Source organism: Archocentrus centrarchus, chromosome 13 (assembly GCF_007364275.1).
Source record: "Archocentrus centrarchus isolate MPI-CPG fArcCen1 chromosome 13, fArcCen1, whole genome shotgun sequence".
Classification (NCBI taxonomy): Eukaryota; Metazoa; Chordata; class Actinopteri; order Cichliformes; family Cichlidae; genus Archocentrus; species Archocentrus centrarchus.
Window position 1 is genome coordinate 26,717,118 of NC_044358.1, and position 27,640 is coordinate 26,744,757.

Sequence of the window (27,640 nt, forward strand, 5' to 3'; positions counted from 1 at the left end):
ACAGATATTAGAAGTTCAAACCAAATGGTAATCAGAAAAGGGATCTGCTATTAAACTATTCAATTTTGACTTTTAGTTCTCCAATACTGCTTGTATTGCTAAAAGCATCTGATGGTTTCCCTTTATTCTATACTTTTTACCCCCACGTTTTATACTTTTTTGATTTTCATCTGCATTTTGGATTTTGAAATTACAGAAACGCAGGGGGCAAATGAGTAGCAATAAACCACAAGTCTAATATAAACCCACTTCCACTAATTTAGTTAGTAGCTTCTCTTTAAGCTTTGCCTCCTGCTCCTGATTTCTTCTCAAACATCAGTTAGTGTAGTAGTGTAGTTTCTACACCACCTAGAGGACAAAGCAGGTACAAAACCTTCCTTATACTCGCGTCCTTCATTTGTTGCTGCTGTTATCATGAAGATCTCATATATAGGATCATACACCTGGCATACTGATGTATTAAAAACCAGCAGCAAAATACTTAAAAGCCTCTATGTGTTTGGTTTGGTGGCCAGTAAACTGCCAAATCTCACAATAAACTGTGTGTTTATTGTGAGTCCAGCGAGGAGTTTGAACAATGTCACAAAAGTAGGCCAGAGAGGGGGGGAAATGAGTTGTTTTTCAAACTCAGACATTTCAGAGAACGTTTCAAGTTCCGGCTGAATTAAGCAGTTCTTTCCAGTGTAGTTTTCTATGCAAAGTAGCTGTACTCAACATTGGATTGAAAACTTTTTGTATACTTAAAGTGCATAAAAACCTTTGGAAATTAACAGACAATTTAAGCAAAATAGCTACTAAAAGCAAAGAGTTTCTGTTACCTACCTTTTGAAAGGGCAATGTCGAGTGGAAGAGAGGAGCTCATCTACACTGTCTCCGTCTCACATGAACACACACACACACACACACACAACACAGAGTTGGTTGTTGGCAGCGACTGGGGTGCTGAGTGGAGAGTGGGGCTCAGTGTGACCAGGCAGAGGCCAGTGTTGCAAGCAGGCAGGCAGTGGAGAGAGTGTTGAGCCACAAATACGTGCCCAGGGTGGATAAATCATGCTCACCAAGTGGGAGAAAGATTCTGCCCAGGACACAAGATGAAGGTGGAGAGGAAACCCTCCTCTGAAGACAACACTTTCGCCGACATTCCTCCACTGCTGAAGCTCTTTGGCCTCCTCTTCTTTGTCCTCTCAGGTGAGTCCAAGTATTTGTTTGTCTATACAGAGAAAAGAGGGTGAGAATCTCCTGGAGACTGCTGTGAAATGTAATTAGTAAAATTAATATATATTGCACTGTAATATGGACTGTAATTAACATTTCAGTTGACACCTTTTTCAAATTGCTATTTTATTTAATAGCGTTTATATAACTTTATTATTTCCTGTCTTTTAAACCCCAGATCCAAATCTTACATTCTTACTAATTTTGAAGCAAAGTTAATCCTGGTTAAGTCAAACACTGATGCTTTTATTTTTGTCCTTATGGACTGGCAGCACAATGAATTCGTTCTAGGGTGGTGCTCGACATTGGGCCCCCATTTAAAGCTCAAAGGAGCACGGAGAGGCCATTGAAGGTGTGTGAGGAGGGGATGTATAGGTTAAGTGCAACAATAAAGAGTTTTATGGAGAGCTGTTGAACTGGGCAAGGCCTTCTTCTGTTTTGGGAAGTTTTAGGTGAGTTAATTCGAGGAAATGATGACCAAGTGTCAAAAGTTTACTACATGGGGATTTTTTTTTTTTTAATTGTTTGGATTGATTTCTCAGCTGTACCAGTTTACCCAAACCAGGCGAGTTTGGTGAAATCAGTGAATCCTGTGTCTATCTCCAACTTCACCAGTGACAAAGAATTTCTCTCTCTGACTCTCTCTCTCTCTCTTTCTCTCTCTCTCTCTAACCCTCTCTCACTCTTTTCAAGGGAGGAAACTAGTCTCAACAATCATGTCCTTTGTCTTATTGCCTTGGCAACCCCTGTCAGGCGGACCAAATGGTTACCACAGCAATGAGGCGATGCCTTGCTAACTGCCTCTCTGCAAGAATGGTTGCTCTCTCCCTCTTTCCCTCCCTCCATTCAATCTCTCTTCTAGGTTGATCTCTCCATCACTGAGGCTGAACAGTAGGATGTCCCTCACAGGCTCACAGCCAGTGTTTAGACCTGCATGTGTCCAGCTACACCTGATTTATAGGAACTCCACTGTGAATGTAATGGCTTTGCTGTGTTTGGTTTCCAAGACAGGACTTCTTTATAAAGACTGAAATGTGGCTCACACCATATTACCTTATTCCTGCATCCCTGTGGGGGGTGGAGGATAACTGTTGAACACAAATCAAAATTAGTGTACTACTTGTTCACTCCAAAAGGTTATGAGGAATTCTGGGGGGGGGAGTCAAGACATGAAGACTTAATGGACCAAAGTAAAACCAGCATATGTGCATCGAGTAAGCTAATAACAGGTTTAAAGCTAAAATACAATTTTCTATTCATAATGCACAGAAAGAAAAAAAATGATGGCCTTTTGAGTGAGCACTGGTTTAAAAAAAAAAAAGAAAGAAAGAAAAAAACCTCAAGCTTTTCTTAAAATAAGCCAAAAATGTTAATAAAGTATTTATTGCATACATAAAAAATCACCGGTAGCGTGAAAGCGATTCTTCTTCTCATAAAGGAGCACAAAGGTTTCAGCACTCGAGGGAAAAGCAGTGGGAAAACGCCCACTGTTGTTATTTCAAGGCGGCTTCTACGCATTTAGGTCAAATGCATTTTAATACTTATGATCACCTCTTGCATTCTTGCAGCGTAACATGACTGTGGTGATCAAAAAATTACCAGTGCAAATGGATGCACTTCATCAGTATGTATCACACAACAAAGAACTTCATTTTAAGAACTGCTTTCTTGAAAATATTAGCAGATTTTGGAGGTTAATATAGGTCTTGTTTCTTACAGGCAAAAATTGAACTCAAATACATGTATAAAACCCATCAGGTCAGGGTGACCCTGTAGGAGCATTTTAACACATGTGAAATGATGCAAATTTCACATGTTTTATTTGTTTTATTCTATTTGTGAATTACTTTGAACTCTGCTGACTGGCAGAGCATCAAAAGCTTTGAAAAGTGACTGCCCTTTGTGCACTGTGCCACCAGACAGCCCCATACTATCTTTATATACCTTCAGTTCAAGCTCAACAGTTCAAGACCTCACCACTGTGTCTTTTCTTTTTTTACAGGTGAGGTCTCAGGGGTGAATGTCACCAGCCAAACCCAGGTGGTGAGGGGCACAGTTGGCAAAGAAGCCCTTTTGTCAGTCAGCTACTCGAGCAGCAGCACCGACAAGCCTGTGGTTAAGTGGCAGCTAAAGAAGGACAAAGTGAAACCGATCACCGTCGTGCAGTCCATAGGGACAGACATCATTGGGAACCTGAGGCCCGAGTATCGCAACCGCATCCTGGTGTTTGAGAATGGCTCGCTGCTGCTTCACAACCTGCAGCTGTCAGATGAAGGGGTGTACGAAGTGGAAATCTCCATCACAGATGACACCTTCACTGGAGAGCACTACATCGAGCTCACAGTGGATGGTAAACAGAATTACTCTGGTTTATAGAGCTGGGTTTACTCATGTTTCAAAACACCTGAGCAGTAAGCGCAGGGCAGTGGAGAGGTGTCAGGACTTTAAAAAAAAAATAAAACATTTATATTAGTTGAAAATACATTTTCCTGTCCAAAGAGTGCAATTTCAATTCCGTGCCCTTCTGTGTCTCTGCCCTGCCATTCTCTTCAGTTCCTGTATCCAAACCTTACATCCAGATGATGGCCTCTTCTGTCCTGGAGTACAGCGAGTACTTCAACCTCCACTGTTCCCACAATAATGGCACAAAGCCCGTCTACAGTTGGCTGAAAGGAGGCAAGGTGCTGACAAATGACTCACGCCTGCTGCTTTCACATGACCAAAAGGTGCTGACCATCTCACGCGTTCTGATGTCAGATGATGACATTTACACCTGCACAGTGGAGAACCCCATCAGCAATATGAAGAGCGTTCCAGTCAGGCTCACTGTCTACAGTAGGTGGCAAGTTACACTGGTAGGAATTTAAAAAATACATGTTTGCATAAAGAAGAGTGGACTGTGTGGTAACATTTGATAAAAGATGAACAGAGGTGAAAGAAGCATTCGGAAGCTTTACCCGTGTGGCAATACAATGTAAATGTTTTGCATTCAAACAGAAGCATAGACACACAGTAATGTGCAAAAGTCTTGTGCCATTTCACTTTATTGTGCTTGGAAAGGGGGAAATAGGTGCTTAGGGGATTTATTGAGATATTTCCAAACATAAATGGAAATACAATATATAAACAGTTTGTACAATTCTAAAAAAACTTGGAAGTCAGTATTTTCTTGTAATTTCTTTAAGTAGTCTTCAGGAATAGTTCTCCAGGCTTCTTGAATTACATTCAAAGCTCTTCTTTGGATGTTGGCTAACCCACAATAATAATAATAATAATGATAAAACCCCATAACCTCAGTAAGATGGCTGTAGACACTCACTGTTGTTCCTCTCCGCTGACCTCCTCCATACGTGCTGACAGAAAATTGGACCTAAAGTTTCATATTTGGATTCATTACTCTGTAGCACCAGTTGCCACCTGTTATACAAGAACTGGATTTTCAGTCCAGTTCTTATGTAATTTGGCATACCTCAGCCTTTTCTCCCTGTTTCTCTTCCTTGAGAATGGCTTCTTTACAGCCACCCTTCCACTGGGAAAATTTTTGATGAGGCTTTGGTGAACAGTAGGTCCAGATGCATCTTTCTGGTCCTGTGACAAGTATTTTGCTGGATTTGTTCCTATTTCTTTAGGACATGACTTTCAGATTTGCTGCTTTAGGCCTGCCACTTGTTCTTTTGCTCTCCACTTGTCCGCTTTCCTTGATTTTGTTTCTTGCTAATAGCTCTTTGGGAATCATCTTTTTAGTGCAAAAATGCTATTTTATGCCTGTGAAACTGTGTTATACTGTATGTGGTCTTTTATTGTATTTTTTGTAGATTCAACTAAAGAAATGGGAACAAATGATGTGTTTTTGTCAGAGGCTGCTGGCAACAAAGTGCCTAAAGATACTGTTTAAAGTTCATTCTTTGCTCGGGTTCACAGGCCAGCGTTGAGTGGCTTAACAAAAGTATTAATATATGTTATCATAGTGTATTTTTTATCACTTGTAAAATAGCCTATAAACTGTCTTCATGTTGTAGTTGGTTAAACTGGAGTCTGTGTAAATTCTACATACTGTTGGGTAGAATGATCTTTAAAAATCCTTTATATTCATTTGGATTATAACATGTTTTATATGTAAGGAAAACTATTTAAAGTAAATTTCAGCTCATTATTCACAAACTCTTCATCTGCAGGGGTTAGCAGGAGTAATTATCATCTCATGCTGACCCATACACAAACATGCTGGCCTCTCTAACAATGTTGTTTACGAGTGCAAATCCAGGCTGTGATTGTAGCAGAGTTGGCTCAGAGCACCAGTTACTGGGCGCCAGTAAAGAGCCACATGTCAGGCTGAGTGAGAGAAAGAGTGAGAGGTAGAGGCAGTCTAATCCAATGAATGGACAGTTATTTATGGGGAGGGAGAAGAAAAAAACAGGTAGGTGGGAGGACGCTGTGCCTCAGTGGACTTCAGTAATCCTAACTTCATTATTACTGTACTGTGATGTGCTGCATGAGGAGTCAGCTACTGGCCTTCAAACTATGCTCTATTCCCTATGCTTGTTGGAAAGTGACAACCTCAATGAGCCACTTTACTGCACCTATTCATGCCAGCACACTCAAAATAAATAAATAAATCTAATGCATGCGCGCTCCATATCCCAGCCATGTTAAAGTTTCTTTCTCTGATCCTACAAGAACTACATGTTCACAGTCAAACTGGAAAAATTCATGTCAGACTTCTTTCTTTCTTTCTCTTTTTTTCTTTCTTTCTTTCTTTCTTTCTTTCTTTCTTTCTTTCTTTCTTTCTTTCTTTCTTTCATCTTTGCCTCTGTGTATCACTCTGGTTTAGGACGGAGCTCGCTATACATCATCCTGTCCACTGGGGGCATATTCCTCCTGATCACCCTGGTGACAGTGTGTGCCTGCTGGAAACCTTCCAAGTGAGACCTCTTTTTTTTCCCTCACCTCTTTCTTCTTTTTCCCTCTTCTATTTCTCTGCTGCTCTGTTTCTTTCCCCCCCCCCCCCCCCCCCCCCCCCCCCCCCCCCCCCCCCCCCCCCCTCTTTCTCTCCTTGGCTTTGATATTGCACTTGAACATGTGTCTAGAATCTCAAGTAGCTCAACAGTGTCACCATAATGTCTCCAGACATTTGGTGGGAAAATAGTGAAAACTGTGATCTGTGGCATGTATTAACTTGTGATTCTGCTTAGATGTGTTTTAAATCAGTTGACTGTTTTCTTTTCTTTTTGTTTTTTCTTTAGAAAGAAGCATAGACCTGTCCCCCAAAGAGCTCCTATGTATGTGGAGCAAAGTGAAAATGGTCATGATGGTGAGCAGCAGTTACAGTTTGCTGTCTTTTAATGCGTACAGCACTTTCATGTTGTTGTTCATCACACTGTAGGCTAATATTTAAATTGTAACAGCCATGAATAACAAGAGTCTGTATGATAATACTCAAACACTGTTTTGCAGTTGATCTTGTACCCAAACCATCTACACTTGGTCGAAGGAGTCCCATGCCTCTTTACGTTCTCAATGAAGATGTAAGTCATGCCTTTATGTGAGGAAAAATAGTTCCATAATGCTGAAGCAAGAGTTTAAAGCCATTCTAGCAGCTCTGCTGATAAACTGTTAGTAGACTGTTGGTTATACTGTTATTAATTTTGCAAGTAATTGGTCAGACAATTTTGCAGAAGATGATTATGAATAATTATAATTCTAAATGGAAAATTTAAATCATCACCAGTTCTGCTCATTGTGAGGGCTGTTTTCTCAAACTAATGGTGGTGCTAGAGCTAAAGTGATGGGGTAATCAAGACAATATAATTGTTGTGCAGGTCAAGTATGTCAATGCAAAATTTCATTTAAGTCCATCAGTTTGATGCTGAGATATTTCCCAGTAGACAAATTAAAGACTGTAATTACAACCCCATAGTCTCATGACTATGAACATACCCCAGCTTATGTTTTGGTACATGTCTTGATAACATGATAATTATTGATGAAACCTCACAACTGTACCACATGCATCATCATCTTATTTCAGGAGACCCTGGAGCGACTGGAAGAATGTTCTGGCAATGCTATGAGCCAATCAGAAGCAAGTCTCCCTGCTACCTACGCTTCAGTCCCTCTCCCTTCCTCTCAGAGAACTGATCGGCCAATATGGTCCACCCCACGCAGATACCCTCGCAGCTCCTCTCCGCTGGCACAACAACTTCCCCAACCTCTTTCACAGCCTCTTCCAGGTCCCCCCCAGCGCTCCGTCCGCTCCCCAGCTCACTCCCCGGGATCATCTCCACGCAGTTTCAGTCCAGTAAGAAAGGTCCGTCCTCCGGTGGGCATCCCAACCAGTCACCTACCTGTAGAGGCAGAAAGTGCAGACAGCAGCGATCAGACATCACAGCACTGACAGCTACTCCTGTTGTGTGACATATATGTATAGTTTGTTGGTTGTTTTCTGCCATGAGAATAATGGATTTGATGCACTAGGGTAAGAGATGAGTTCACTTTCAGCTAACTTTCTGTCTTCCATTATTTATCATCTATTTCTCTGTGGATATGCACACTATTTCTGCGGTTCTTTGAAGATATCCTCTCAGAGGAAAAGTTGTATCCTGTTCACCAGCATGTAGTATATCATGTATATGATGCTGACACTAAAGAACTTCTGGATCTGATATATATTTTGCTCCTTGTTGAGTTATGAATATTACTGAGAAGTTTTGATATGTGCCTGTACAGTTTGGTTTGTTGTTTTTCTTTTAGGCAGTTAAAACCACACAATGTATCCTTATGCCACATCTGGTCACTATGTAACTAAGGTAATAAAAATTATTTAAATAATTTGTATTTTGTCAGCCTCTTACGACAATCCAAATCATAACTGGTACAAATGTTCATCTGTGAAATTTTTTTCTCTTTCTTAATTTTTTTTTCACCTGATTTCTACAGAAACATTTTATTGTTAAGGTTGCTACACATAGCACTCAAGAAACAATCACACACCGTCCTCATCTTTGTGAGGGAGCCAAATTTGAAGTGCCACTCTTGATTATGAGCGCAATACCTTTCTGCTCCAGTAGGTGTCACTCACACATTTCCTTGAGTACTTGTGTTTAATGCACTCTGTCAGGAAACAATTTAAAAGGTACAGATTTACTTCTAAATGTATTTTACATTAACCACTTTTCATAATAGATTGCTTTTTAATCTTTAGAGGGGTTTTAAACTACAAATCATGAAGATGTCTGCGTGGGTGCCTGGGGGATATTTACTATTTTGGCCCCTGATCAGGCATAACATTAAGATCATCTGCCTAATATTGTATTGTTCCCCTTTTTACTGCCAAAAGAACCGTGACCTGTTGAGGCATGGACTCCTGAAGGTGTGCTGTGGTATCTGGCTCTAAGATGTTAGAAACAGATCCTTTAAGTCCTGTAAGAAGTTGCAAGGTGGGGGCCTCCATGGATTGTACTTGTTTGTCTAGCCCATCTCACAGATGCTCAATTAAGATCTGGAGAATTTGGAGGCCACATCAACACCTCAAACTTGTTGTTGTGCTCCTGAACCATTGTTGCTTTGTGGCAGGGTGCATTATCCTGCTGAAAGAGGCCACAGCCATCAGGGAATACTGTTTATATGCAACAAACTGTGATACACTTTTGTATTCTGACACTTTTCTATCAGAACCAGAATGAATTTTTGGGGGAATTTGAGCTAAAGTAGCTCATCTGTTAGATCGAACCACCTTGGCCAGCCTTCACTCCCCATATGCAGCCTTAGCCACGATGACCCTGTCACCACTGTTCATTCCTTGGACCACTTTTGATAGATACTGACCTCTGCAGACCAGGAGCACCCCGCAAGAGCTGCAGTTTTGGAGATGCTCTGATGCAGTCGTCCAGCCATCACAATTTGGCCCTTGTTAAACTCGCTCAAATTCTTACGCTTGCCAATGTTTCCTGCTTCTAACACATCAACTTTGAGGACAAAATGTTCACTTGCTCCCTACCCACTAACAGGTGCCATGATGAAGAGATAATCGGTTTTATTCACTTCACCTGACATAATGTTATGCCTGATCTGTGTTAAGTGCAGTTGATTGACAGTTATTTATTGCTAGATGTACAATGAGAATCAAGCTGTGTTTTAACCCATAATTATATCTTCTCCAATAATTAATACTGTAACATGAGCTAATTGACTTTATTTTTTGCACTCATTCGTGGAAGCAATCATGTAACCTACACCTTTTTTTTTTTCCATAAACCTTCCTTCCTTTGACTAGAACAAGTCTGCATTACAGGCAGGCATGTGTGTGCAGAATAGAATAGCCAACTCAGTAAATTTAGACTCAATTTGCAAGTATAGACGAGGCAAGATTCAATTATGAATGTGACCAGAGAAAATACACGTTTATCTTCACATACAAAAAAAAAAAAAACAATAAGCAGATGTGAAAGTGATGTTTGTAAAAGTGGCTACAAATATATGCAAACAAAGTAGCCCGGGTTTTTACTATTATCACAATAATGTGTTCCCTTCAGAGGTCCAGCTGGAGCTCTTTTGTCATGAAAATCAGCATGATTTTACTGATTGCTTTTATCCTGAAATGTACCTTCTCTCACTGAAGGTGTGAGTCTTATGATTGCATAAGTGAATCGAGACCGCCTGTTTTGATCTGGGCTTCGTGGTCTTTGTTCTGTTTGAAACACCATTCATCACTTAGCAGACAAGCTCATGAATACACATGCATCGTGGGTTTACACGAGCACGGCAACAAGAATACATGCGCATAATCACATGTGTGTTATGGTGGAACATGAAATATCCTCTGGTAATGAGAACAGTTCATTTTTATTCAGCTTACAAATGACTTGTAATTTATTTTGATATCACACACCGAATATTAGCTGCACATTCCGCCCCATCATGTTCCACCTGTTCTCTAGTGTTGCAGAACAGCTTAGAAGTCAGAGCAGTAATTAACCTCTGGGGAACAGCAGCCCATCTGTGTGCAAAGAGTATGTGTGTATTGTAGGTGTGTGAGGAGAGGGTGTCCTCTGAACTGAGTAGAGAGGATGTGTGATGTTTTCCCAGTCTAATAAATAACCTCCTCCTGCTGCCTGATGGAGCCTTTTTTCTAATGCCCTTCTTCACACCCGCCAGCTGATGTGAAATTCCCTGTGGAGGAGGGTGAACTTATTATTGGAAAGTTCTTATCCAGCTCTTTTTCTGAATAGACAAGGATCTAATACAGCAATGGCTTCGGTTTTGTTATATAGTACTATGCAATAATCTTGAGCCCCCACTCATTTTATTTAGCTTATTTATAGCAACAGTTCTCCAGGCTTTCTGTAGGGTTAGGGTTTTTTCTCCTTTGACCTTTGTTTGTTAAGGCACTTAACACTGACCTATGAATCATTCACAGCACCTTTCAATATAAAAGGCACCTAACTCGAGGCATGTGACTATTATGTGTTGTGTCTACACATGACAGACAACTTAGCAAAGAACCAATTTTAAATTGCCATTCTTAAAGGTACAGCAAGTAGCTTCTTTTTTTTTACATTTAGTAGAAAACAAATCAGGAGACAATAGTTTCATCTCTGTGAATCAGCTCATGTTCTTTAAAGTTCTGTGAGTAAATACTGTCCCCAAATGTGCACAAAAAGATCTCATTTTTACTGCCACTGTTTTAGTGCTTCATTTACTGGGTAAGCTTTGTTGATGCTGAAATAAAGGTTAAAAAAAAAGTTATTTGTGCTCTTTCATTTGCTATGCTCCATTAGGACATAAATTGCTTAATCAAACTGATCGCTGATTTTGTCCAATGAATCCTGAAGGTAAACTTTGTACGATTTTGTATGTTTGTGAGAAATGTGGCAAGAACCTGCCTGGGTCCGTTTAAATCTGTCCACTCAGAGGTGTGTCATTCACATTTTGTATTACATGCATTTCCGAAGTAACACTGCTGCATTCCCCTAAAATATTTCCTGCATATGAAGGATTTTCTATATTTCATGTTGTAGCAAACAGGAAGCAGAGATCTAAGAAACTGAAGGCTTTGATCAGCTTTCTTGGTCCTCTGTTCTGAACCTGCTGTCACAAAAATCTTAATTATTGAAGTAGTAATTGTCTTTATGTGTATTAAAGCTTTGGTAAATGGACTGGTTCTTATATACTTGAGCACTCAAAGCACTTTGTACAGCATGCCTCATTCACACAAGCACTTTTTTTCTACACTTAAGTGCTTTCTATCTAGCATTCACACTCCAATTAACACATCAGAGAGCAGCTAGGGATTCGGTATCTTGCCCAGCAATACCTTGGCATGCAGACTGGAGCAGCCAAGGATCAAAACACTGACCTTCTGATTAGTGACCTACTCCACCTCCTGAGCTGCAGCCACTGCAAGGCCCTCACAGGACCAAGATTCATTGCTTGAGTTCGTTTTTGTTTTGTTTTGTTTTTTTCAATATTAGACCACTGGCTTTAAATTTATTTCTATTTTGTTCTTATTTAACTGAAGAAAATTTCATCACAATATTGATTTGTTCACTGATTTAGTCAGTGCTTCTGTGAGACTGCCAAAACTGGAATTTGGCTGGTGTCTGATTTTTTTTTTTTAAGTGAATTTCATTAAGGACACGGTTCTGGGGGCTGTGGGAAATTGTCTGATAGAGGAAATGTGTTCAGTGTATCAGTTTTCACTAAGTTTTTATGCTTGGCTGGATCTAACTGTGTCCATCTGATCTGGTTTTAAGAAGTTGTCAGCCAAACACAGACCTCTTAGGGGATAGAAATTAAGGGGCTACTGACTTATCAGGGTTAGTTGGCATTTTACAACATTTCACAGTTGTACAGTTAGGTCCATAATAGAATAAATATAGAATAATAATTCATGTCGGCACTAATAAAACCCAGATATGTATGATGTATGATGTCAACTGGAGGTCAGTAAAGTTAATATTGAATCACTGTGTAACTTTGCCAAAACAGTGTTGGCTATTCAGTTTTCTGGAGCTCCAGCCCTCACATCCATTTGTCATCAACTCATCAAGCCTCCACACTCTGCCAGAGCATTGCCTCCTCAGTGGTGGGAAATGTGCTCTGGTGTTTTCTCTCATCCCCCTTGTGCCATCAATTTCCTAATCTTGCTTTTGTGTCTGTTCCTCAGGGAACTGCCTGGTGGAAAGATGGCTGAAAAACTCCTCTCTGAATGTTGTTGCCCAGTGGGAAGATTCTGAATCATTCCTACAACCTCAGATCACCTATACTCACAACCCGGTTGCTATAACTTGCATCTCAACCAACTCCAACTTGCCCTTTCCTCTTCAGCAAAAATCCCCTTGAAACTCATTTAAGCTCATGTAAAGGAAGGTTGGACCAATTGTAACACCAGGGCCCTATTCCAGGAAGGATTTATGAATTTGCACATCAACTCAGAGTTTATTTTTGAACTCAGAGTTTGTTAAAAATCCAGGAAGCTAAAAAGTGTTGGAGCTGATGGTCAGTACTGCGGTCCTCCCAATGGCTGCTTCTGTCACTCGGAACATCCAGCTCCAAATGCATAACTGTCCGTTCTATAATGTTTTGTTAAAGATTAAACTTTGCCTCAACATTTTCAGAAAATAAATAAATGCAGTCTTTTCTGACTTCTATAAGCTGTTAGCAGTTTTTCCACAAAAATATTTCCCCTTAAAGTCACAGTTTCTGTGACCCAAAGGGGCCATGTTATCTAAAGGTATACAAAAAAAGATCAGAGAAGATAAGACAAAAATCTAATCTAATCTACTTGTGCAATTTTTGCACAGACAAACTGCAGATTTGGGGCAACAAAATAAAATGCATCGAGACTGGTGAGCTGATGTTTTACATGGCCTAAATGTGTTACAAAAATGTATGAAATCACGTGTTTGTTTATTTTAGTGTTGCTAAGAAAAATAAATGTGCCTTGAAATCTTCCCAAGTGCCCTTCTGAACTCATCTGACCAAACCATCTGCTAGACCTGCCATCAAAATTAAAGCAGATAAGTGGACTGACGAGGGTAACACACACACACACGCACGCACGCACGCACACACACACACAGATTCACACAGCAAACAAACACAAATTAAATTAATATACACAATCTCTTACATATACTGATGAAACACACACAGGTCACTGATGCAAGGTCATCTGAAAATACACCACTCCTTATTTAGAAATTGAATCCCCTTGATAAGATATAATTTTCTATGATTTTCCATGTATGAGTGCTCTAATCAGTGTTTTTGTTTGAGCCCTGTGTGCCTTCTGGCCCAGCAATAATCATTGTTTTCTACAATACAACAACGACACAACTGTAATATAATTCTTCAGATGGGAGTGGCATAAATAAATTATCTTCAGTATCTGATGATGCTTTTATGTGTTTTCTTGTAATCGTCAGTGGATCAGGCGTTGTAGATAAGAGGCTTGCGGCCAGCTCAGGTAAAAACCCCTAAAAGCCCCATGCCACTTAAGTTCCATAGCAACCAGTAACAAGTACCAGTTATCTTCAGTTAACCAGCTATCTCCATACCCCTCCAGCTCCCTCACATATACTCTTCCTCACCAGCTTCGTCCCTCCCAGCCTCTCTCTCCTCCTCATGGCTTTGCCCTTGCATGTGCATTGATTGTGTCTGAGCATGTGCGTGTGCATCTGCATGTGAGTCAGCTGCATCCTCAGCACCTGGGACATTACTTCCAGTCTCCGCACGGGAAGCTGCTTCGCTGACGCTGTGAGTTCAACAGATGTGATGATGCTCTTTCTTATTTTAATGTTTGGTTGGCTGTTTTAATGTAAACATGTTTCTGTTCATTTTTGATTGTATTTTAATCTTGTTTTATGCATAATTTTATGTTTTGCACGGTGTTATTTTATATCAGTATTGTTCTGTTTAGACTTATTTGTTGCTGCAAAACTTTGCATGTACATTTGTTTTTGATTCTTTCTTTCTTTCTTTCTTTCTTTCTTTCTTTCTTCTTTCTTTCTTTCTTTCTTTCTTTCTTTCTTTCTTTCTTTCTTTCTTTCTTTCTTTCTTTCTTTCTCAATCTCCTTACGTTATGACTATCATGATGTTAGTGGATCTAGTGGTTTTTAGGTTTGTCAGGGCTCCAAGGCAGAAACTCTGTGGGTGTGCAAAAGAGGAGAGGGAGGTCAACATGGGCTCCAGCTCCTCCTCCTATGCCCCCAAAACTATTTACCTGGATGTGGATGGAAAGGTGCAAAAGGTGGGTCTAATTTTAAATGTTAACATTATCGATATTATGGATAAGCTCTCCATTTTACTAGCTATGCAATATGATTATAACCTCTAACTCTTGTAACTATTTCAGGTGTAGCTAAATTAGGCTGACAGATTTATCGTAGATTTAAAATTTTAATAAAAATGACTTTAGAGTTGTTAAATATATCTAAATCACAGTTTCTAAAAAAAAAAATATATATATATATATATATACACAGCAATGACATTTAAACTATTTTTGTTATTTTTCAGTTTATGAGAACATTGTTTCAACATGGATTATTTTATTTTACTTAAAATGACAGTTAAAGCTACTTAAATTTATCTTACATCGGTTACAAAAATTATTGTCATCTCGGTGACTTATACAGTGATTTTTTTTTAATTATTTGATTTATTTTAGGATAATAATGAGAATTTCATATTTGGTTTAATTATAAAACCAGCCATTTATAACTATTGAAGTCAAATGATTCCATTTATAATTCACCTTCTAGGCTTTCATCGAAATAAACTGTCAGTGGATTCATCTCAGCTGAGGAAGAGCTAAAATTAGACAGCGGTGCTCATCAGTTTGCCTCACAGGTGTTAATGACAGACCCAAACACCTGTTCTTAACAGCTCACACACCTTCATTACTTTCTGATGTTGTACACAGAACACATGACTGGAAACATGGATTTGCATCTGTCTACATATTTATATCAAAGTTTCCAGAAGCAGCATTTAAGTTATTAATAGAGGGTGATGTAGAAAAGAAAAAGTGCACTGACTCTCTTCAGATTTTTTAATCATAAAAACAGCAGCAGCTGTGATGACAACTGCTTTCAGTCCCAAATATACTGAGATTTGCTGATCTGGTGATGTCGAGTGCTTTAAGCAGAGAGAACTGTTGATGACACACGTCTGTTCAAGAGCCCCAAACACACAGGCTGAGACTGATTGTTTGTCTGCTACATCTGCTCCCTTCAGAATGACATGGGTATATGCACCCATTCTTAGCAACCAAGCCTCAGACAGATTTTGTAAATGCTATGGTTGTATTTTACAAAATTTTACAAACTGTGCAAATTTATTTATGCAATCTGAGATCAATGAAACCATAAACTCCATAAACTCAATTAGCACGAATATAACTGACTATTAATTTATTCAGTGAATGTCTACAGCTTTATATATATATATATATATATATATATATATATATATATATATATATATATATATATACAGCAATGAGATGTATATCTGAATAAAGAAACCAAAATTAGAGCTGTGTTTACATCACAGGTGGTGTTCAGCCGACATTGCAGCCCATGTGACATCAAAGAACTTCTGTGTTCATCATCCAACATTCCCAGGTTTGTTGTTTAAGTTTACTTGCTTTTTGTTATTGATCTGTACCTTACTCCTGAAACAGCAGGGCATGACACTCAAGAATTGTATCTGTAAGAGCAATAAAAAATGATGATAATGAATTCATGGTGAAATAATATGTAAATGCATCAAGGTCAGTGTATCGCGTGTCTTATAAAAGGTTAAAGATATTTCAACAGCTGGTAAACAAAAAGCCCAAACCCAAAGCTTGATTTTCAAAAGACTTTACAGATGTTAACAAATAACTCAGTGTAAGATTTATGCTACAGCTGCCCTACATTAACAGTACTGGCAATTACCAAAATCATTTCTTTATGTTTCTGTAATGGTTAGTCAGCCAATCTGTGCAAGTTCTTAAATCAAAATGATGTTTTTAATGCTAAATATAATTATTATTGCTATTCATGAATTTTAAAATGTACTGTTTTACAAAAAAAAAAAGTTGTTTGCTTGCATTCTTGAACAGTTTTAGTGGTTTAATGTTATGCTTGATTAATTTCAGATTTCTCAGAGAAGTGTACTGTGAAAACATGAATTCAGTTTACCAAATAAATAATTTTTAGCTTAAACAAGTTTTTGACAGATTTTTAAAAATATTGCTGTTTACTTGTTTTAATGACAGGTGGTCTAATAAATTTGTTAAGCACTGTGTATATATATATATATATATATATATATATATATATATATATATATATATATATTGGTATATATATATATATATGTATGTATGAAAAATGTAAAAAGTTAAGGGGAGAGGCTTTAAAGTTCTCTTTCTTTTCCTTGTTTTACTACAGGAACACTGCCATTATGATGGTGGATCCAGAAGGTGCCTTGGTCTCCATTGATCCAACCATGCCGACCAACTCTCCAAAGTAATTACCAATATTATCCTACTTTGGGATATAACTACTTTGAGGAAAGTAGTTGGCCAAAAATTATTATCATCATTAGATCTTTTAACTAGCTGCAGACAAGCTTTCAATAATATCAAGGTAAACATGAAAATTTGCATAATGTATGGTTTGTAAAACTTAAAATTCATTAAAATTTGCAATATATATATATATATATATATATATATATATATATATATATATATGTGTGTGTGTGTGTGTGTGTGTGTGTGTGTGTGTGTGTGTGTAAATTATAAAGAATAATTGAATATCTGATTTCCTCACAGCTCTTTGTACAAAGTTGTCCCACTGTCTACTGGTCAGCTCGGAGGTAAGGTGTTAAAGCAGCTCAGTGTTCCATACATTTAAGCATCATACACTATATTGCCAAAAGTATTCGCTACTCTGCCTTCACATGCATAGAAACTTGAATGACATCCCTTTCTTAATCCATAGGGTTTAATGTGATGTTGGCTAATCTAAAGGCCACAGACCCCACTCTGTGTTTTTACATGATCTCCCACTTCATGGCTGAGTTGCTGTGGTTCCCAATGTTTCCACTTTGTTATAATACCACTAGCAGTTGACTGCGGAATATTTAGTAGAGAGGATATTTCCCAACTGGACTTGTTGCACATGTGGCATCCTATCACAGTACCAAGTTGGAATTCATTGAGCTCTTGACAGTGACCAGTTCTTTCATAATTGTTTATATAGAGGCAGTCTGCAAGCCTAGGTGTTTGGTTTTAGACACCTGTGGCCACGGAAGTGGTTGGAAAACCTGAATTCAATGATTTGGATGTGTGAGTGAATACTTTTGGCAATATAGTGTATCTCTGTGAAAGTAATCAGCTGTAAAACACGAAAAATCTGACAGTTTAATCATTTATCTGGACTATCTTTATGTCTGCAGAGAAGGAGGACATGTTTCAGAATGTGTTGTCTCAGGTGGCTGAGCAGTTCAGCAGGTAATGTCTTTATCTTATATACTTTCACACATACCTAACATACATATCTGACACCTGGGGATTTCACTGATAAAGTTAGTAGAAAAAACTCCTGTTTAGCCAAGACCAGTGTAGTCAAAACAATATTGTCATTTCCAGAAATTATGCACACAAGGAAATCAGCAGCAATACATACATAATAAATAACATAACACTTATAGCCAGAAATGAAAAGGAGGAACTAGGGTGGAGCCTAGTTGCAAAGCAGTTTATGCAAACTGTATCCACGCTAAAACAGCTTAAACAGTGTGCTCTGTAGGCTATTTGCCAGTTGGATGCATATGAGGACATAAGCTGTGCCGTCAGCTGTTGCGGACTGGCTGTGAGAACAAATAGATGATCTGCTAAACTAAAGCCAAAGCTTGATTTTTCCTGTCAGAACTGAGTAGTTTTTTTTTTGTCTGCTGAACCACTTAAAGTGCTATTCTCATAACATTCTCTGTTGCCATTTGCCTTTTTCACACAGAGCATTTCGCATCAATGAGTTAAAGACTGAGGTCACCAACAGGCTAGCCATGCTGGAGAAGAGGGTAGAATGTGAGTGGTCCATTTAATACAACTAGAAATATACCCACGCTGCAGTGTTGTTTGGCCTGCTGTTGGCCATGAAATTAAAATGATAAAATGGTTTTATAAGGTTGTAGATGCATGAATGCCTTTGCTTGATGGTTGCTTGGTGGTTGCTAGTCAACATGATGACATGATGCATAATTCAGCTTTTGTGGATATAAATGAGATTTTGTTCTAAAATCAAAACCATACGATGCTTTCATTAGGTGCTATGTGCTCAAATGCAAAAAAAAAAAAAAGTTATTTTAGTTATTTGGTAGGTCATTGCTAGGCAACATGATTGTGTCACCATTTCTGATATAGATAAGAAACTTCAGGGGCCTAAGATGTGCTTGTGTACTTGTGTGCCAAGTTTGGTTGCTCAACTCCTGATTGTGTGGGAGTACTTCTCAGGCAAAGAAACAAAGGGAGAGATTTTGTGGATTATAGGTAGATACAGCTAAAGGATCATTTTGATTGACTATAATGTGATATTCTAGAGGAAACACATTTCTTAAGAGAATATTACTCTTCTTGTTTCAGTGGAGGGCTTGAAAGTGGTGGAGATTGAGAAGTGTAAAAATGAACTGAAGAAGCTCCGAGATGAGATGACTTCAAGAAGTGGTGTCAGGTGAAAAGAAATCAGATATAAGGCCTCTAAAATTCCAAATGTAAGTTAGTTGGGGGAAAAAAGTAATAAAGTCTTGATTTTTTTTTTCCTTCTTATCTTAGGATAAACTGTCCATGTAAATACAACTTCTCAGATGATGGGAAGAAGGTCACTCCAAGACGAGATGTCCCCAGTTACCCAAAGGTATTTCCTCTGTGATAGATGACTTCTTCACTATTAGACAGAGCACTCTTCTTCAGATATAATAGTTTGTTGATGCTCTGATGACTTTACTTGTTTGGCCTATACAGTACACACTCTCTCAGGAGACTATTGAGGCGCTGAAGAAGCCAACATTTGATGTTTGGCACTGGGAACACAACGAGGTTTGTCGGTTTCCATAAACCATTTCCAACTTGTGTCTTTCAAATGACTGATGTTTGACTTATCTTCTCTTTCATTGTTGCTGCAGATGCTGAGCTGTTTGGAGTACATGTACCATGACCTGGGACTAGTGAAGGAATTCAACATGAACCCCATCACACTTAAACGCTGGCTGGTAATAAAGGACAGCAGAGCGCATGGATGCACTGAATAATGCAGTTCAAAGGGTTTCAGATTTCAAACAAGCTTTTAACTAAGAGGTGTTACTAAGAGAAGCATCAGTTCTGACACAGATTGAAAAAAGAATTATCAAAGGGTACAACATATAAAATGCTTTTAATTTAGGATTCTGCACTGAATGAATTATTTTCTGTCTTCCAGTTGGCAGTTCAGGAGAACTACCGTAGCAACCCTTTCCACAACTTTCGTCACTGCTTCTGTGTTAGTCAGATGATGTATGGCATGATTCACCTCTGCAACCTGCAGGTATGATGTAGTTTGGGTGTGTGGATGTATATGTGCATTCATGCGTTTCAAGTACATGATTTGACTGACTTTTCTACCATTTATGCACTTTTAAGATAATGATCATTTACATTTTGTAATAAGCCCTTTGATTTACACTGTTGACCAGGAGAAGCTGACTCTCACAGATATGGGCATTTTAATGACAGCTGCAGTGTGTCACGACCTGGACCACCCGGGCTACAACAACACGTAAGATTCACTATTCTTTCTGAAGGGCGTGTCGACTGATACAGCACTGCAGATGCCTGTTGACCCCCAGTATGTTTTGACATCCTCTGCACAACATTTGTTGATGAACTGTGAAACTAGTTCCACATGGAGTGAGCCCAGGTATGAAAACATGCTAATTTATTTTATCGCGTTTGTTTTGGGCTGTGGATTTCAGGCAGGCGAGAATATCTCTCATCAGAGAAACTTCATGAGAATATCCTATCCATCCATCTTCAGTGCTTCCATTCAACAATGTTTTCCATCTATCAGGTACCAAATCAATGCACGCACAGAGCTGGCAGTGCGCTACAACGACATCTCTCCGCTGGAGAACCATCACTGTGCTGTGGCTTTCCAGATCCTCTCTCTTCCCGAGTGCAACATCTTTGCAAATATAGATCCTGAAGCTTTCAAACAGATCCGAAAGGTGAGACATGCATTTAAAACTCTAACTAGTGCAACTATAAATTTATGACAAGCATGACATTTTAAGTCCCACAGAGTCTTGTCACGTATTTATATGTTTCAAACCTAAGCAGATGTCAGATAGACTTTGAATTTTCTCTTATATTTTCAGGCAATTATCACCCTCATTCTGGCCACTGATATGGCCAGACATGGAGAGATACTAGACTCCTTTAAGCAAAAAGTGGACAACTTTGACTTCACCAATGAAGAGCATGTGACTTGTGTATGTAGCCTATATATCATGGAGATCGCTTTGTGAAGAGGTGTCTTGATCCTCAGTTTGTGTGTTGTATATGTGTTTCTACAAGTGCATGTTTGTGTTTTCAGCTCAAGATGGTTTTGATCAAGTGCTGTGATATTTCCAACGAGGTGAGGCCAACTGAGGTTGCTGAGCCATGGGTAGACTGTCTGCTGGAGGAGTACTTCATGCAGGTGACGCCAACCAAACCATTAACGTGTACCAGTAAATCTGTGACCCAATGATGCCAAATTAAAGCAAAGATTGAGTACAGTGAACAAAATAATAATAGTAGCACTTTTCACTGTCACTTTTCCAGAGTGACAGGGAGAAATCTGAAGGTCTCCCAGTGGCTCCCTTTATGGACAGGGATAAAGTTACCAAGCCCACTGCTCAAATCGGTTTCATCAAGTTTGTCCTCATCCCAATGTTTGAGACTGTCATGAAGGTATGTTATATTGGTTTTTCATTTTGAATTTTTTGCTTAAGTTGTTTTTTGCTGGGGTTTTTTTTGGTTCTCTTGTGGTGGCCTCTATGGGGATGGGGTTTTGGGGGGATGGCAGGAGGAGAGAAGCTGCAGAGAAGTGTATAAGACTGCAACTCTGCTTCCTGGTCTCAACCCTGGGTAGCCACGTTTTGGGAACTGTAATTCTAGAAATGGGAGCTGTTCCATCCAAAGTGGGATGGATGCCATCTCTCCTAACAAGACCAGGTTTTCCTTAGAAAGTTTCCCAATTATCTATAAACCCCACATTGTTTTTTGGACACCACCAAGACAACCAGCAATTTAAGGAGAACACGTGGCTAAACATGTCACTCCTGGTCCAATTGGGGAGGGGCCCAGAAAAAACTATAGAATCCGACACTGTTTTTGCAAAGTTACACACTGATTCAATATTAACTTTAGTGACCTCCGACTGGTGTAACCGGGTGTCATTACTGCTGACGTGAATTATTATCTCACCAAATTTACATTTAGCCTTAGCCAGCAGTCTCAAATTTCCTTCAACGACGCCTGCTCTGGCCCCTGGAAGACGTGCGACTATGGTTGCTGGTGTTGCTAGCTTCACGTTTCTCAGAACAGAGTCGTCAATAACCAGAGATTGTTTCTCGGCGGTTGTGTCACCAAGTGGGAAAAAACGTTTAGAGATGTGAACAGATTTGGTGGTGGATTCTGTTTGGGACTACACTTCCTTCTCACAGTCACCCAGCCGGCCTGCTTTTCCTGATCACCTCTGTACATATTGATGACAATTTGATCCAAAGATTCCAAATTTAGATTCATCAGTCCGTAAGACCTGTTACCACTAATTTTCAGTCCAGTTCTTTCTTTCTGAAAATAGCTTTTTGGGAAACACTATTTTATGCCTGTCAAACTTAACTTTTTTTATAGATTCAACTGAAGAAATTGGAACAAATTATGTGTTTTGGAGACAGGCTGCTAATAACAAAGTCCCTAAAAGTACAATATAAAACATTTTTTTTTGTTAAGTTGTCTGTTATGTGTAGACACAACACTGGTTCATCCCTTGTATTAGGTGCCTTTTTTAATGCTTGATGGTCAGGTACAAGGACTGGACTAAAAATGACTGAAAGTGTCCAAAGAAAACCATTAAAAGCCCTTCAGAAAGCCTGGAGAACTATTGCTCAAGACCTCTTTAAAAAATTACAAAAAAGTCTGGCTGCTTGGAAGCAAAAATCTTTTCCACAATACTGTGAACAAACTGTATGTGAGGAATATTTGCTATTTATACTGTGGTGTTTTCCACTAGCTTTTCCCTCAGATTGAAGAGATAATGGTTCAGCCTTTGAGAGACTCTCGTGACCACTATGAGGAACTGAAGCAGATTGATGATGCTATGACAGAGGTAGAACCTATTCTGTCCCTATCTATCTATCTATCTATCTATCTATCTATCTATCTATCTATCTATCTATCTATCTATCTATCTATCTATCTATCTATCTATCTATCTATCTATCTATCTATCTATCTATCTATCTATCTATCTATCTATCTATCTATCTATTAGCATGATTAAGCTTTATTTAAACACAAAACTTTAGCTTAAACCCCATTAAACCGTTTCCACAGGCACTTTGTAGAGATAATGTTGTATCGCCGATAAAACCATCTTGTACAGTATGATGAATAACAACTGAATAACAAATGAATGAAACAAATGAATAACAACAACTAGAGTCATTGTGTTACAGGCCAGATGATTAAATATTTGTGTTAATAAGCAGTTAAACAGGTGTACCTAACAAGTGGCCAGTTAGTGTTTTTCTTCACTTTGACCCTTACAGGCACAGCAAATCAAATCCGTTTTGTCTATATGGCAACAGTTTGTAGCCTTTGCATCAGTACTAAAGTGACACCACCACCACCACCACCACACACACACACACACACACACAAAGTGGAAACTGGCATATTTACAACTATGTTTTTACTACTTTTCTGCCAGAGAACAAAATCTAAATGATGCATTATTTTGTGGTTTTGATCATAATGTCAGACTCGTATTATTATCATCGTATTTTGTGTAAACAATCATAAAGTCAAAACTTCATATTGTGATTTCAAGGGGTACAGTGAGCAAGACTGGGAATAAAACCGGTTAAGCCTGTACTCATAAAGCCATCAAAATTAACTCATGTTGCCATAACAAATTAGAGCTGGTAGGAAAATCAAAATATGAGGGATTAAATTCTTCTTGTAGGAAAAAAATTACAAACTGGTAAACAAATTCATAATGGCGCAGTGCCATTTTTCTTGGCAATGATTGGTAGTTCCAGTCATTGCCAGTTATCACTTTCACACGGGGGGGGTCTCTCTCTCTCTCTCTCTTTCTCTCACACACACACACACACATACACACACGCACACACAAAGCACTTGCTAACATAAAGGTGTGTCTTTTGTTCAATGAGGCACAGAAGAAAAAAACTGAAAATATGTCATTAGGCGGGAAGAAGAAGTAAGCACTGCAGTGAGTGAGTACAGTGGTATCTGTGTAAGTAAGAGCAGCTGAGTCCTTGGTTGTGCTTTAGTGCAGTGATAGTTTCATGAGTGCTCTCTGTCTCCGCCTCTCTCTGGACTCCACAACTTGTCTCTAAACTGAACTCTATCTGTAAAAGTTGACCTTTAGGAATGTGCAACACTTTCATCACTTTGGATTCAGCGAGGACTTCATGTGAGTTTACTCACCAGGATCCATTAAGATGAAATTATGTTTAGTTTGGTATCGAAAAATTGGTTCGGTATAGGAGCTTGTTGTTAAGTTCCAACAGATTACAAAGAAAAAACTGAGGGGGAAGAAGAAAATAATAAAGTTAGTGAAATAGTTCATTTATTCTTAAGGCCTAGATATAAATATAATTTTTTCATGACTCAGATGATGAAAACAAACTGGTGAAATTGTTGCTCATTTAATCGTTTCTTCAACAAACAACAGTTTCCGCTCGTGAGCTGAAACTAAAAATCTCTTTTGCTTCATTTCATGTTGAGCTTTTACACAGAAAAAGAACAAAGACTCTGTGAGTTTTGACTTTCCACACGGGGAAGTCAATCTGTCGCTCAAAGATCTAAGACAACTTCTGAGCAACTGACTTTTTCTGTACTTTTTCTGCTGCTCAAAATGAGTTGCCGATGAGTTCTTGTTAAAAATCTAGTTTTAGTTTCAGCTTTGGCACTTTAGGCCCAGCTGTCTCTACCTAATTCCAGCCATTCTGTCATTCCAGGGATCTTCTTTTATAATAAAATTCAGGACGGACTTAAAAAAGTGTGAGTGAAGACAGTGAAGACATCCAGCACTGCATTCTGAAGACGACAGCTGGAGCAGAAGGGCAAGAAAAAAGGCGACCGCTTGGTTACATACTGAACTAAAATTAGGCATTACGGTGGCATATGTTGAACTTTGACTTAGACTTCTGCACTGGAGGTTAGAGAGCAGGACCTGCTGACATTTCTGTATATTTATGGACTTTGTGCTGTTCACTCTAGTCATTTTTATTTCATGTCTGAACAGTTTGAAGGAACAGTTTCTCCAAAGGCCAACCTAAAGCATTATTTTAAGATTAATTCTTGCGGATTTTACAAAAGTAAGTATATCAGGAAGATAAAACATTTTCTTTTATCCTTGATTTCTTCAGTAGGAAAATAAAAAGCACCAAAGTGAGATTTTCTGTGTTTTCCTAAGAATGCAGTTTCACACCACAGCACAATTTTGGATGTATTTTCATATGTTCAACAATTTTAATAAAATAAATCCACGTAGAGGTATGGAGTAGACAGTGTTTTTCTATGTTAGGCCTCACATAGAGGCCCCACACAATCCATATAAAACTGCTTAGTCTTATATATAAAGGTTCAACAATGCGCAATTAAGGTGTCTTTTAACTTACAATGGCAAACGCAATAAGTCTAGTCAGTTTATCTAGATTTGTTAAAGAAAAAGAAAATACACGTGGATAAACCGAATAAGCCCAGTAAGGCCTGTACAATGATCATGAGTTGGATTTCAAATCACAAAATGTGAAACTATCTGCTTTAATACAGTAATTATGATGCAACCAATGGATACCCAGTAAATTAATCCTCCATTTGTGTTTTGTATATCTGCAGTGGAATTATTACACATCCAGCTGGACAAAAATGAAAGTTGCAGCTTGGCAAAACATTTTTTAACTTCAGTTGTCGTTCAGTTGCACTTCTAGGAGTATTCAGGTCTATTCTAAATGCTCACAACAGCTACTGAGTTTGCTTGCCGACAGATCCCCCTCCCAAGGGACTTTGTGTGGTAGGTCTTTGGTAAAAAGGTCTTGAATAAAGCAGATAAATTAAACTGCATTAAATTTATATTTAGATAACTGTGGTTATGGCTGGGGTCAATTTTTATCTTTTTCCAGCTTTATGAGGTCAAGAATGCAAAAACAAGCTTTGTCACAAAGTCGGTGAAATAATTTGACATTTTTCTGAACTTCTTAGCCCACTTACTGTTTAAATATTCTCATATTAAAGCATAATGGTTGGGGATAATTATTAATTAGAGGTTTGTCTCCTATCCATCTCTGAATTATTCCTGTTGTTTCACAAAGCTCTGTGCATATGTTGAAGCTGTCCTCTGCACACCATCCAGATTGATTGATATTTTATTGCCAAATTTTAGACTCGAGGACTGAAATACAGCCAGTGTGTTGAAATATGACTAATTTTTGAGTTGTGTACGACCCAAAGGTGCCACTTATCTCAGCCCAGTTCACGCCCTTTCTCTCTCGGCAGTTTCCCTTCGAGCCATATCAAATCTTGGTGGTTTTCCTCTAGCTGCTTCTCAGTGTTTTATTACTTTTTCCAGGGTAACATGTTGCCAGTTACTCTATTTTATACCTCACCTACAGGCTTCATCTGACAAATACCAAATACCACCTACAAAGCTTTGATGAAATCGCATAAATAATACAGAGCAACTCAGAGTATGACTCACCAAAGAAATTATTTATGCTGCATCTTTTTATTTAGTGTGTGCTCGTGCAGTAGACGTCTGTCCGTTGGTGTGTAGTTTAACTTATTGAATGTCTGTTCAACTATTTATTGACAAGTAAGCGATGACTGCTTTTGGATTAATCTAATCTCTTGTGTGCGGTCCAGATGCGCTGATGATCTCAAACAGCAGACCACATGTAAGTGTCAGCATTGAGATGAGAGAAAGTGAGTAAACAATTTGGAGTGTGTGCTTCATTAGAATGAGTATAATTACCCCTCACAGTCTCCGCATAGCATGACAGAGCTTATTGACATTAACTGGCAGGAATGCTCAGATCAAACAACATGCTGTCTTATCATAAAAGGACTGTGCACTGCACTCTCCTGTATTGCCTCTGATTGAACAACTGCTAGCTAGCTATAAATAAAAGAAGTGCCTTTCTGACAAGTTGAGGCAGGGTGCAATATTTTTTGTCTTATTATTTTTAGTCTCTTCCTTATGACAGCTAAATGCAAAAAAAGAAAATTTTGTCTTTGCCATAAGTGGCTTACGACATGGTTTAGCATGCAGAGTGCCTCCAGCGCTAATAAATTTTTAACTTTTCAACATCAAAAAACTCACAGCTAGAACATTCACCCAGCCTGAACCCAGTCTCCTGAACGTGTCATTCAGTAGACTGTTAGCTGTTTCCATGAGCACAGTGCTAATTAAAGTAACTGATATCTAAAACCCTTTATACGTTTTCTTTGCCTGGAGGCTGGGCGTCACATCATGTTAAACTGTCATAATCGCTCAGTGGGCCTTTTTGTTGACGTGAAAGTAAATACTGTGTCTATTACTAAAAGCCCTTGAATGCAGTTAATTAAATGAGCAAACGTTTAATTGCTCTGCCACTGAGCTTGCACAATAATGATTCTTTTAGGTGTGGCACCTTTGCAGCAATATTGGTTCTTCTTCAGATTCTCCTTGTTCTTCTGATTCTTCTATATCAGAGTCTTTGTCTTCAGATTCTTCTTCAGATTGTTCTCCTTCGGATTCTTCAGATCTTTCATCTTCTTGCATCTCAGCCTTGCCTCTCTAACCTTGCCTCTCTAACCTTGCCTCCAAACCACTAAACTTGAGTCGTCCCTATACTCACTTCTAATCCTGTCCCTCATGGTTACACCCAAGAAAAATTTTAGCATCTTCAACTCATCTTCAACTCTTCAACCATACATTGTAGCAAATCTCACTACCATCTTGTAAACCTTCCCTTTGATTCTTGCTGCTGTTCTTGTACTAATTTTTAGTCAAATTAGCAGCATTTTTTGGTTTTATCCACCAGTTCCTTCACATCAAGGAGTGACTTATCCAGTTAGTTTGTGTTTTAATCTAATCACTGTTGACTGTACCACCTGGGGGTG

The 27,640-nt window shown here is 38.7% G+C and overlaps 2 protein-coding genes across 2 annotated transcripts; both read left to right on the forward strand.

Moving 5' to 3' along the window:
- Positions 1-946: 946 nt before the first annotated feature.
- On the forward strand, positions 947-8,015 carry hepacama (hepatic and glial cell adhesion molecule a). Its single transcript, XM_030744440.1, has 7 exons — positions 947-1,188; positions 3,218-3,565; positions 3,769-4,050; positions 6,047-6,137; positions 6,459-6,526; positions 6,670-6,740; positions 7,244-8,015. Exons 1-7 carry the CDS (start codon positions 1,092-1,094, stop codon positions 7,607-7,609), a joined length of 1,323 nt encoding a protein of 440 aa, XP_030600300.1. The 5' UTR covers positions 947-1,091; the 3' UTR covers positions 7,610-8,015.
- A 5,933-nt stretch (positions 8,016-13,948) lies between these two features.
- Positions 13,949-24,709, forward strand: pde9ac (phosphodiesterase 9ac). Its single transcript, XM_030744789.1, has 19 exons — positions 13,949-13,971; positions 14,316-14,464; positions 15,772-15,842; positions 16,656-16,733; positions 17,042-17,085; positions 17,668-17,722; positions 18,228-18,298; positions 18,854-18,941; positions 19,043-19,124; positions 19,232-19,306; positions 19,393-19,479; positions 19,686-19,790; positions 19,939-20,021; positions 20,313-20,469; positions 20,620-20,733; positions 20,838-20,942; positions 21,068-21,196; positions 22,521-22,616; positions 24,496-24,709. Exons 2-19 carry the CDS (start codon positions 14,396-14,398, stop codon positions 24,544-24,546), a joined length of 1,560 nt encoding a protein of 519 aa, XP_030600649.1. The 5' UTR covers positions 13,949-13,971; positions 14,316-14,395; the 3' UTR covers positions 24,547-24,709.
- Positions 24,710-27,640: the final 2,931 nt, after the last annotated feature.

Coding starts and splice junctions, on each gene's coding strand:
- pde9ac (XM_030744789.1), top strand. CDS start 14,396: ATGGGCTCCAGCTCCTCCTCCTATGCCCCCAAAACTATTTACCTGGAT. Junction 19,307..19,392: donor GGCACTGGGAACACAACGAG/GTTTGTCGGTTT, acceptor TTGTTGCTGCAG/ATGCTGAGCTGTTTGGAGTA. Junction 21,197..22,520: donor TGTTTGAGACTGTCATGAAG/GTATGTTATATT, acceptor GTTTTCCACTAG/CTTTTCCCTCAGATTGAAGA.
- hepacama (XM_030744440.1), top strand. CDS start 1,092: ATGAAGGTGGAGAGGAAACCCTCCTCTGAAGACAACACTTTCGCCGAC. Junction 6,527..6,669: donor AAGTGAAAATGGTCATGATG/GTGAGCAGCAGT, acceptor ACTGTTTTGCAG/TTGATCTTGTACCCAAACCA. Junction 6,741..7,243: donor TTTACGTTCTCAATGAAGAT/GTAAGTCATGCC, acceptor ATCTTATTTCAG/GAGACCCTGGAGCGACTGGA.